We start from the raw sequence: 12,541 nt of genomic DNA on the forward strand, positions 1-12,541 counted from the left end.
CTCCCGAGGGAGAGGTCAGGAGGTCATCCTCGTTTACTTTGAAAGGTATTTCTTTCTTTTACTCTTGTCTTGATCAAGAAAGTAGTGGGTTTTTTTCTCATGCTTCTTTTGTTCCAATTGAACAATATATATATATATATATACACACACATATATATATGCTCATCTCTTTTCACTCTCTGTGTTTATACACCACTCTGTATTTAATCATTAGTATTCTTAATCTCTGGCTCCCTCTCCCACAGTGTGTCTTCTGTCCTGTCTCCCTCCCCTCACCCACAGCCAGTTGTGGCAGATGGCTGACCCTCCTTAAACCTAATTCTGCTGAGGTTTCTTCCTGTTAAGAGGGAGATTTTCCTTCCCACTTTTGCCAAGTGCTTGCTCATAGTGGGCTGTCTGATTGTCGGTGTTTTCTCTGTACTGTTGTAGAGACAACTTGAGTTTACTGTTACTGTGATTTGTGTCATATAAATAAAATGTAATTGAATATTAAATACGAACTTTCACTTTGCTAGAAAGTCCAACAAGGACATCCGACAGGAGAAAGGCTGTTCCAACATTTAGGAGCGACAACCTCAACAGACCCTGATCAGAAAATCAGAGAGGTCGGTGGCAGATATAAGGTCTCAGTAGCTCTAATATATATGCAGCAGGCTGTCCATGTAGCTGTTTATATGTAATTAATACCATTTTAAGATGATTTGTTAATTTGACTGGAAGCCAATAAAGAGAAGGAAGAATAGGGGTGATGTGCTTGTTAGTAATCTATCTGCTGCTTTCTCGACCAATTACAGATGGGCTTATGGGCTCACGGGTTGTGGAGGCAGGAGCTCTGTACACAATTATATTTTTCAACCAGTTTCCAAGTGGTTGGTTTTGCATTTACTTCTGATAGAACTGGACCCACAGACTGGTTCTTGATCTGTTCATGTGCCAGCCTACTGAAACAACCCTGTTATTGGCCCTGGAAACAGAAGTGAGTGTTTACATGATAGTGGTGCACTGAGTACAGGAAGAATTCACTGGAGATATCTGATCAGAATAAAAACACACACTTTGCGTTTCACGCTTTGTCATGAGGTTCTCCCAAAATGATTTAATTCGGCCCTAATGCAAACACTATTAATAAAGGAAAGACGGCTTCACTAGTTTGACGTGTTGTTTTATCTTATTGATTTATTTCTACGGTAAAGGTCACATCACCTTTGTAAGAATCAGCAATGGATTCTGCTTTGGGTGGGATTTCCTTGAGAAGTGGGTGGGAAGATACACATAGCTGGAAGCGATAAAGCACTTTACGATCTTTGCGCACGGGGCGGGCTTTCCATTCATCCAAGTTGGGGGTGTGCGCCACTCACTCGCAGACAATCGAAGATATTTTAGTTTGTGTGCTCCGCGAGTGACCGCAGGGAGGTGAAGCACAGCAGTATTTACCCCTCCTCCAGCTCCCATTACTCCAGCCTTCACACAGCGAGGGGCTTTAAACCACATTTGATCGACAGGAGGGGTTTTTGTTTTGTGTTTCTCTACTTTAAAAAAAAGGAGAAAGTGGTCATGAGATGCGATTAACTTCTGGCGAAGGAAAAAAGCAAGAACTTCACGAGACCTGTTGGCGATGATGAATTATTCAAAGGCGCAAATGGTGAGTAAGCCTATCGACGACTCTTTCGTAGCTCACCCACTCGTGTTCGTTACAGTAACAAAGCAAAATGGGACAAAAGTGGACTTTACTATGATAATTTACGCTTTTTAAAGCTCCCCCTGTCATTCCCCTCAAGGGCAACAAGTTTGAAGCACTAAAGTGAGCTTTATGTGAAGTTAAATTTCATCCATGTGTCCAATAAAAACGACGAAACCCGTTGTGAAATAACCTACTCCGAGGACCCTTAAGCAAATTGCGACTATTGAACTTATAAATGAGAGATATTTGGCCCCATGTAAAAATGTGTTTTAATAGAAATTTACGCTTTTTGTGTTTGTTTATTCAACTGTTTATTCAACTTTATCGCCCTTTTAATGAGCTCTCTGATGTCCACTCTTCGCGATTACCAAAGGTAGTCTACCTTAACTTGAAGAAGAAAAAAAAAACATGATTAATATCTGGTATTTAATTATGTTTAATTTGCCTCTGCAAGCATTTTTCACCATGTTTATTGTGGAGTAGGCCACCTAATTGCTGCTGGGTATTAAAACATGTTAATCACATCATACACAGTTTTTTTTATCTTGTTTTTTTTTTTAAGATATTAAAATTTCTCATTAAAGTTCTGCCATTAGTGATTTGTGTTTTTTCTCCTCAGTCCAACCTATCAGAGGTTGGAAGTTCAGCTGGGTGTTCACAGTCCTGTCCAGCTGGCGTGAAGCTGGAGGTGGTGATGGAGCATCTGCAGAAACAACAAGAAGCAAAGCTGGAGATGAGCCTGCAGGAGAAGCAGCTTCTTCACGCTCAGCTCCTGTTTGCTCAACAAGCTGCCGCAGCAAGAGCCTCGTTTTCAAGACCAGACTCTACATTGTTTGAAAGAGTAGATGGACAGAGCAATCCAGCACTCCAGCAGGCCTTGAATAATCATCTGAGCGGAGTGGATCCAGAGGCAGAGGAGGATGGAAACTCAGAAGATGAGGAACAGGAGATGTTGACTTCTCAGGAGAACAACGAGGAGGAAGACATGGGCGAGGAAGAGGAGGAGGAGGAGGAGGAGAACAACAATTCTCATCAACAGGCAAAGAAGCCCCGACTCCAGCATGTATCGCATTTTCCCTTCCAGCCTTATTCTACATCTCCATCAGCGGCTGGGAAGCAAACGTCTGAATCTCCACCTTCAGGAAAAAAACAAGAGCACATGGAAAAGAATCTGATGTCACCGGCGGGTCATCATGCCTTCGCGTCAGCGAATGGCTTTGCTGACTGGGGCTTTGATGAGTCAGTGAAACGGGTAAGAGAGAAAATGCACATCTGTAATTGTTATTTTGTGTGTATACGTATGTTCTGCCTTAATTGTTGACCTTCCTCACTGCTGCCTGGTTTCCCTCCTGATGTACGGGAAGGAAGGTGCGCTTTTTTTGGCCAGATGCACATCTTAATTACTTTCCAGGCCAGAGATTTTTCTCTGCCATACATCAGATCGTGGCTCAGATGTTTGAAAACACTTTCTGGCCACTGGCTGGGCTAAATGATCATGGCTGTGCACCAGTTCTACCTTCAAAGTCCACTTCAGGGCTAAGAAGGTGGACTTGAAATGAGAGCAGATCAGTCAGATTTTCTTTAAATGCAGCCAAGGATTGAATTTAAATTGCAACTGTATGAGTTCAGTGTCCAGCTGTTGTCTTTTCCCCTTCTTTTGGGGAGCAAGCTGATTGGTTCGTCTCTACGTGAAAAAGGGCTGCCACGTCAATATAATGCACTGATTAATGAGGGCTGTAGGTGCAGGGACAGCTGGGTTGTGGCTCACCATGCAAACTGCTAACCATAAAATTTACTTGCAGTTGTTTCACAGGAGAAGAATGGTCCTTTTGATACCATTACCCAGAGTTTTACACATTATTCAGTTGTTTTTTTTTTGTTTTTTTTTTATCCTCTTTGTCTGATTTTTGGTTTAAGTCAAATGTGGAAGTACAAACATCCAGGCCCAGATGTTACTGTAGTCTTGCAGATGGCTTTGCATAACTGAGGCGTCGCTGGGCAACACTAAATGGCAGCTTAATTTCACTGAAAATAATCAATACATTATATGGCCACTGCAGTGACAATGTGTTTCCTTTTCACAGGCCAGCAAGCCAAGCCTGCAGCAATAAAGAACATTTTGTTTTAGTTTAAGCGCAGTAATGAGAGCTGTGAGAGACTGTGGTGGAAAGGCTTAAGTGTGTGTCTGTTTAATGGTTTGCTTTCTGTTTTTGTTTTTGCTGAAAAGTCAGAAACATCTCACAGCCCGAAACTAAAATTAGAACAAATTTGTGCAAGGCCTTTGCTGTGACTCAGATCTGTGAGGATCTTTGTAAGTTGTCAAATTAACTGCAGAAAGTATTCTTTGTCATATTTAATTATATTGGGATTTACTTGATGAAAAGTCTTTTAGTCTGGTTTCCATTTTTGTTGGCAGTATTATTGATTCTTAGCAGGGTTGTAAATATGAGTAACCAACTGAGCTAGAATTCTTCTTTTCTTTGTGTAAGAAATAAGTGTTTTTTGTGGGTTTTTTGTTTTGTTTTGGGGGTGTTTGCAGCTGAAACTCAAAGTGGAGCTCATGTTTACTGGTTGCCTATTAAGCTTTCTTATCCAACAACCATGTTAACAAGTCCGCAAGCTTGAAGTGGCTCTTTTGCAAGTTAATCGGTGGCTGGTTGAAATAGCTGCTCTTTTCACCTTACGATTGTGCCGTGCTCTACGGCGTCTTTATCTTCTTTTTCTTTAGTTCAATTCATTACCGAAATATCTTTGAAAATCTTGACATGCGTTTCAAGCCTCATCACGCCGGACAGCCATTGTTCCCTCCTTATGTGCAGTCTCACTGTAAGCCTTTAAATGTAGCTTGGGTGGGGATAAAGAGCCCCTGTTCATTCAAGCTTGCAGCACAGCGAGGAGCCAGATAAATGATCTTGACTTCCTGGGGGGATTAAAGGGCCAATAATTTGATTCGGCTAAAAAAAATGTGGGACCCCCTGTCGCTGCATTGAGATTTGGAGAGGGGTGAGTTTTCACTTTTGCCCTGTTGGAGAAACTGAATGATTTTAATGAAGCTCATTATAGGGGGCAGTCGGTTAGTATTAACATTTCACTATTTTAATGTCAGCCTTGATTTCGGTCACGACTGGTTGACAAGACAGACTTTTACTTTGAAGTAATCCGCATTTAAATTTAATTGAATTTAAATATATTGAAAAAAAATCACATAAATAAAACTTGCCTCTTTAACAAAACAAAAGAAACCCTTTTTTCCTGACCTACATACTGAATACTATCAGGACTCCCAGGCCGGGATGTGTGAAAGCTCTGTGAGCAATTAACTGAAAGCTCTTTGTTAACAGATCCACAGTAGGTCTCACTTGCTCATCAATAAGGAAGGGGGGAGGGTTTTATTTCGATTTGATGCTGAAAAGACCTTCAATAGTGTTTCTGCTGAAAGCGTAAAAGTCCTTGATTAGAAATTCTAAGGCCAATCTGTTGGATGTGTCAACAGCTTGGTAACCTCTGGGACGAGTTTGACCAGTTTACCCGCAACAAACTGGAAATAGTTACCAGAGCACAAGCTGGTTTTTATAAGAGTTTGTTACAGTGATTTCCTACCAAGATGAGGGTCATCAGAGTGGAAATTCGAGGTGCATGCTTTGTGAAAGCGCTGCTAATACTTAGAATAGCTCAATATTTAAAATGTATATTGTTGTATGTAATAGGTTTACTGTCAAGGAGGTTGGTATAATATTTAAAGGATTGTTCTGTGATTAGCTAAAAGTAATGGATAGGTGGTTGAAAGAGCTGGCTGCAATGTTTTGATGACTAGTTAATGGATAAAAGTTGGAAAAGCTGATGCCTTGTGTGCATATAAAAGCTGGTAAGCTCAATAGAAGTGATGGGTTTGTGGTTAAATCAAAGTTTCAATAGAATACAAACAACTGAAGCTATTAAACTGTGTACACGACTAATGTGACAGTGTTTAGTCTTACACAGTTATTAGTAGTGAAATGAAAGTCCAGTTTTAAGTTGGTTGTAGTAAACGTTAGTGATGCTGTGGAGCTGACGTCAAAGAGAACCACTGGGGTTCACTTTCAGCCTGCTGTTGATATGCGTTGGTATCTGCAGTTTGCCTTTCTGTTTTTACTGTAAACACAAGGACGGTTACAGCTGGAGCGAAAGCCAAATGATAATCGCTTCTCAACTGGCTAATCAGAGAAACAAAGGCTTCTATGTTATGGCTTTTAGACTCCGGGCTGACATTATTACCACACCAAACATTCAGTGAATAGGTATGTGTTTATGAAGGCAAAATGATACAGTTAAACACAAAATATCAAGTAAAAGGCTAAATGCGAAAAAGACAAAACAAGCCTGTTATTTTGATTAAAACATAAGAATGGAAGGTTTTTGATGCGGTTAAATACAAAAACATGTTTTGATGTTTTGTTGTCTAAACGACTCCTCCTTGTTTTAATATAAAACATGTTAATATAAAACACAAGCGCGAACCAAAAGGCACACACCCGCAAGAACTGACAGAAGGCAAGGCTGCGATGGCTTTTCATAAGCTGCATATAGAAATGAATTTGTAATTTCTTCAGGGAGGAAAAACATAATTAATGTCACATTAAAGGGTTTTACTTACTTGCACTACAATGCTACACTCAGTGCATATTAGTGGGATAACCAGCTCAGCAGGCCTTTTCACTCAGCTGCACTCAGGCTGCCCTCCACTCACATTTGCAACCTTTGCTACGTTGATGAGGTGGTGGAAGAATAACATGTCACATTAATCTTCCAGTACAGCACGGCTCGTTTAATTGATCTCCATTGTATTTGTCATGGCCCAGTCAGATATTTACAGTAATCATGTGTTTACCAGAGGACAGTCTGATGGTGTACTTGGGAGTACTCCAAGTATCTCACTTAGAAAAACAGCAACACCAGTGTTTGAATTAATGACCTGTTTTTATTATTATGTCACTATAGAATTTGGTACTCTTTAAGCAGAATAACGACTTTTACCCTGCAGCAGCTAGTTGGAAATGATTTTCTTAATGTGTCTTTCTGTTATTGTGTGAACAGAGAGGAAGTGCCATGTGGGCCGAGGAGACTGACGGCATTAAAATAAGAGGAGAACCATCTCGGGACTTTGCCAAGGTTCGTATATGTGGTAGAAGTAAACATGTCAAATAACTGAAGAAACTACAGACTAACAGTTTATTGCCCTGTTTCCTGTCTGTGTGTGTGTGTGTGTGTGTGTGTTATCCTCTAGCTTTATGAACTGGATAATGACCCACAACGGAAGGAGTTTCTCGACGAGCTCTTTGTCTTTATGCAGAAACGAGGTGAGGTTCAAAACCTTTCATTTTTTACATTGTCGATATTTGGACAAGGCAGTTTTGGGTGCAAAGTTGTGTCACCTAGTATCAGCTAACTAAGGTAAGTACCATTAATATAGAGATTAACTCTTACAATTAAACTCACCAAAAACAGGAGCACATCATACATGGGGAAGCTAACTGTGGAAACCCAGACTGAGGTTGTAATCCTGCCTATTTCTGCTTTTTACCACAAGAGTCTAGATGGGTTGAGTCTCTTTTTCAGCACTTCTGCATCTTCATCCCTGGATTTAGCCACTTGGTTAAAGACTTTCATACAGATTGGGATTTGTTTCCACAAATCCCAAGATTAGGATTTGTTGTTTGTGGAAACAAATCCAAGAAGAAGTGCAACATGTTCACTAATCTTCACTTATGTGGGGCAAGGTCATTGCCATGCAAAATGTGCATGTGTGTCTGTGTTCATCTTAAGCACAAAGTAATCTGATTTCTACAACTGCTTTTTAGCTGGCTTCATTAATTGGCTTTTCTCCAAATCGGGACCGGAAGGGTCAGTTTGGCCTGCTGGCGCTGTTGACTCTAACATAGCCCCTCTCCTTGTACTTAGATCAATGCATCAACAAAGCTGTTGTTGTGGATTATCCCCACCCCCACCGCCTCACATCTGAAACTAGCTTCATTTGACAACTCTATCCGCGCAGATTAAACATGCTAAGCCACATTATCTAACTCTGACCTAAGGCCCTCAGGTGTGCCGCTCAGAAGATGCTCGTGTCCTCCGCTTCTGCCTCACGTTGTTCACAAGACCCGTTCTTGTTTAGCGACATTTCAATGCATTCTGTTATTTATCCAGGAACTCCTGTGAATCGCATCCCCATCATGGCAAAACAGGTGCTGGACTTGTACAAGCTTTACAAGCTTGTGACAGAGAAAGGAGGCCTGGTGGAGGTTATTAACAAGAAGATATGGAGGGAGATTACCAAAGGCCTCAGTCTCCCCACATCAATCACCAGTGCGGCCTTCACCTTACGCACCCAGTAGGTTTCTCTCAGGTGTTTTGGCAGATTTTTTTGATCAACAATCGGCTTGCTAAATGATTGTATTGGTTAGACTATAAATTACTCCAAAAATGCTGAATATATTTTCAAGAGCTAGCACATATTTGTGACTCTGTTATTTTAAAAATGATGAAATGTAATCATTCTCTGAACACCATAATGCTGCAAGAACATAACTATAATTTGCGTAAATGAAACCTTTGCTCACTTTGTTTCTGACTAGCCGATCAGATATGTATTTTTATGGTTTGCAAAGTCTGTAATTTTAAAAGATAACAGTCTGCAGAGTCTTATGCTTGTGGCTTTGTAGGTCTTCACAGGAGGCTTTTGCAGGCAGTCAGCTAGAAAGAAAAGTAGTGGGGGGGGAGGCTGAAAATTGCATTCATGGCAATAAATCATGTAGCTGTTGAAGCATTTCACAGAAAAACAGGAGCTTTGTTGTTAAGGTGGTATTTAAGCAAACAGAGGGATTTATCCCGTGGATATCTCCACAGAATATAATACCAGTTCACCCAGCATTCATTAAGATGTGGACTGGGTGGCTAACCAACATTACTACCACAGGAACAACCACACTTTTGCTAGAATCTCCATGTTTTAGCTCATTTGTTGGCAAAAATGTGGACTTCCAGTAACTGCTCCCTAAAGAACCATACAATTAATAGATCTTAGCATTTTGTAGATAAAGACTTGAAAAGGGAACCATCTGCTTTATCCTTCATATTTGCAAATAATTAAAAATGTTTTTGTGGAAAATGGATGGAAAACCCATGAAACGTTCCCCCTGCAGGTATATGAAGTATCTGTATCCTTTTGAGTGCGAGAAGAAAGGCCTGAGCTCTCCGGGTGAGCTACAGGCGGCCATCGATAGCAACCGCAGAGAAGGCCGGCGTCCCAGCTACACCAGTAGTCTGTACCGCTACTCCCCCTCCCCAGGCTCTGCTCCACATGCACGCCTGTCTTCACCCAATATGCAGAGCGCTCTGACCACGCACAATGGCCGCAATACCTCCGCTAGTCCGCATTTAAAGAGAAGCATAGGTACGCCGCATTGTTTTCTTTTCTAAAATGATCATATTTTACAACAGATACAATCTAAGCCTCTTTATAGTGTTTGGGTCATAGGCAAGCCCTGCAATGCAAATTTAGCACACTGATAATCATTTTGTTTTCCAGTAATCATGAATCGTGAATAATAAATATATAATTTTTCAAACTTCTTATGAACATAATAATTTTTCTTTCGTTTCCAATCAGATGAGTCCCCCACCCCTGTTGTACCCCAGCTGCCCATGGCTCTGGCACTGGGGCAGCAGCAGCTGGCACAAGCTGCCACATTTGAGCATCTTAGAGAGAGGTTGGAGCAAGGAGCAGGTGGAGCTGTAGCTGACAGCCCAGAGAAGAAAATGATGCGCCTCGCTGAGGAGCAGCAGCGCCTCATGCAGCAGGCACTCCAACAAAACCTCCTGGCTATGGCCTCTCACTTTACCCCCATGAACCTCAAACTTGGCAATGGTGAGTTTGCTTCTACTTTGACCTCTGTCATGGCTGAACATCATAGCATGCTTATTCTGGAACCGACCCTTCACTGGAATTTTTGTTTTTCCTCTGTCAGAAAGCAAACACGATCTGTCGCTGAATCTCTCCACTAATGGAGCGGCCAGTATCAGCGTGTCTGTGGAGGTCAACGGCACAGTTTACTCAGGTGAGTTATGAAACCTGTAAAGGAAGCGTGTTTTCTTTGGTGCGTGACACTAATGTAGAGGAACAAGCGCACGTGGTGATGAACTAAGTTAATTGATATCTACAGTGAAAGAAATAAGCAGTATGTGTGCTGCACTTGTAGTACCAGTTCCACTGACCAATAACATTTCATGTCTTTGGTTGCATGAGGGTAAATGGCCTTTGTCAAGAGCAAAAGAGGGATTGTGTTTGCTGAACTGCAACACAAACTGCTATTGTTTGACTACAATTTAGCGTTTTATTTTTCTTTTAAAAATGGATCTACTTTAATAAATGAGTCACATGCAGAACAGGAAGTCTTGATCCTAGATATCAACGAACAGATTCAGATACCAACGGTAGACATTTACCAGTTAAGGCATTTTATTAAAATCATGTCAGAATTCCTAAAAACTAACTGTGTACTAGTTAACAACCCTGACTTCTATAGTCATGATATCAACATATTCCACGTCGGAAGAAATTACAAAAATAGACAAGGCAGAGACCAATTCTTTGTGAATAAAACACGTAGTTGATACAAAAACGACAGTCTTTTCATGCAGTTCAGGCTGTTTAATACTCAAAGAAAAGGCAAGAAATCCACATGCCACATCTCAGACTCTACAGGCCTCAGTTACATCATCACAGAACAATTAGAAGTCTCAACAAATATGAAGCCGTTTGTCTGTGAGCTAAAGCTTGGCTGAAAGTAGGTCATGTAACAGGACAATGACCTCAAGCACAGCAGCAAACGGCAAACAGCGTGGCTGAAAAACAAAAGAATCAAGGTGTCGCAATGGTCCAGTCAAAGTCCAGACCTCCACCCACTGTGGCGGGACCTTAAGAGAGCTGTGCATAAATGAATGCCTGCAATAAATAATGATGTGAGACACTTGAACTTATTACTGCTAGAGCTTGTTCTACAAGCTACTGAATCACGAGGCGGACTCTGTTTTTTAGACTCCTGTAAAAACTTTCTTTTTCAGTTGCCCTTTGCACAGTGAGTTCTTTGTAACTGACACAGTCATTAATGCCGTTGTCTTCTTTAGGAAAACTGTTTGCCCAGAAGTCGGCTGCTTCTGTGTCGTCACAGAATGTAACTCCAGCAGGAACAAGTGGTTTCAGCGCTTTTTCCTCCGCACAAAGTTCCACCTCCTCATCTCCCACCTCCTCAAAGGGACCAAATTAAAATCACTGGCTTTTTAATCTGTCCGGAGCATAATGATTACACAGTGCACCACACCATTTACTTCTCTTGTCAGACAAGAACTGGATGAACTCCACGGATTCTCTGCCACAACACAGGAAACCTTCTATTACTTTAATAGTGTAATGTCAACATTTTTGACCTCTATCCTCAAGCTTATTTTAATATAGTTTCAGTTTACCTTAGTGCCTGTTAGAAGACTTTTCAAACATGGTAATGTTTGCAGAAATAATAATTTGCAAAATAATTGCTACGGCTCTTTGAACGTCAGCTGCGTTTGTAGGTGTAAAAGCCGTTCCGTAGCTGCCTTTTCCATCAGTACAACAATGTGGTTGCCAAAGAGCAGCTAGTGAAGACCAAAAAGCCTTAGTTCAGTGTCATAGCTACTTGAAGCCATTTTGTATTCCTCTTGGTAAGCTTTCAGTTTACCTTGAGCAAAAGTTTTTACTTTGTGTAACTGCTTTCATGGAAAATGTAGGGCATCAGTTTCCACAGAAATATCGCAACTCCTAAAGAATCAAAGGGAATTTCAGGGGAGATGTTTATTCATTTTTGCTTTATTGTTATTTATGCATTTGGCGAGGCCTCAAAATGACAGAACATTTATTTCAAGTAACTCAGAGGCGATGTTTCTGCTGGGAGTTGTATGCAGAAAGTGACACATTTACCTCAGTTGACTTCCCATGGTGGCAAGTTTCTCAGGCTACTTTCTTCTGGACTCAGGAATATCCTCTGGACTCACTGTTATCTTATATGTATGTCTTGTCATATTGCTGTTTTATATTAGTGTAAATGCAGAGAATGTATCATTAATGACCTCAACTTGAACACTGAAACGGTGCTACCTCAGTCCTCAGAGAAATATGCAGTGCTCAATGCCGCATGTGTTCATTTGTTGAAATAAACTGTAAATGGACAATCATGTACACACATGATCGCAAACAAATGCCACTGGGAATTTTTTTTTAAAAAAAGGTTGGCTTTCAGCTCTGTTGGATTAACATGTTTCCTGTAAATGTAGGGATGAGGAATAAAATAAATCTTGTGTGCTGTAAAAATACCGTTTTCTTTCTTTGCACTTAAAATATGTCTTCAGACTTTTGACACAGAGGCTAGTCTCTGATTGCAGATAGCATGTAGTTTTGTAAATGTTTGAAAAGAAATGTTGATCACAATGCATTTCAAGTTTTAAAAGAGAAAACAGACTTTTCGCTGAGTTTCAGCTCATCTTGTAGCTTTCAGACCCCACTTATTTTAGTTCTCATCACTCTCATATAGTTTGTTTTTTGTTTGGGTTTTTTTGCACAACAGACAGCTAATCCGTCTCTCTAAAAGCTCTTAAAATCTGCAGCACACTACCTGCTCACCAGCACACAGCAGGCAGATGCGATTGTGAGTAGCCGATGAGAACAGTGGAGCAATTACCAGCTTAAGAGTGCGACGTATCCTCGATGGAAGCTAAAAACAGAAACACAAACTAAAAATAATGTTGCTTTGTAATTGTTGGACATGCAAACAATCTGTCTGCTAACAGCTTCAC

General features: G+C 40.8%; 1 protein-coding gene across 1 annotated transcript; it reads left to right on the forward strand.

Annotated features, from left to right (window-relative positions):
* The first annotated feature begins 1,308 nt into the window (after positions 1 to 1,308).
* On the forward strand, positions 1,309 to 12,059 carry LOC120729957 (AT-rich interactive domain-containing protein 3B-like). Its single transcript, XM_040025988.1, has 9 exons — positions 1,309 to 1,642; positions 2,301 to 2,933; positions 6,755 to 6,829; positions 6,945 to 7,017; positions 7,865 to 8,048; positions 8,860 to 9,110; positions 9,327 to 9,584; positions 9,685 to 9,774; positions 10,844 to 12,059. The coding sequence occupies exons 1-9, from the start codon at positions 1,616 to 1,618 to the stop codon at positions 10,981 to 10,983; spliced, it is 1,731 nt and encodes a 576-aa protein (XP_039881922.1). The 5' UTR covers positions 1,309 to 1,615; the 3' UTR covers positions 10,984 to 12,059.
* The last annotated feature ends 482 nt before the right edge of the window (positions 12,060 to 12,541 follow it).

Source organism: Simochromis diagramma, unplaced genomic scaffold, assembly GCF_900408965.1.
Source record: "Simochromis diagramma unplaced genomic scaffold, fSimDia1.1 OVJJ01000293.1, whole genome shotgun sequence".
Taxonomy (NCBI): Eukaryota; Metazoa; Chordata; class Actinopteri; order Cichliformes; family Cichlidae; genus Simochromis; species Simochromis diagramma.

Excerpts from the sequence above, each read along its gene's own strand:
- LOC120729957 (XM_040025988.1), top strand. The coding sequence starts at position 1,616 with ATGATGAATTATTCAAAGGCGCAAATG. Across the intron at positions 8,049-8,859 it reads GCCTTCACCTTACGCACCCA|GTATATGAAGTATCTGTATC; the intron begins GTAGGTTTCTCT and ends TTCCCCCTGCAG. Across the intron at positions 9,585-9,684 it reads GAACCTCAAACTTGGCAATG|AAAGCAAACACGATCTGTCG; the intron begins GTGAGTTTGCTT and ends TTCCTCTGTCAG.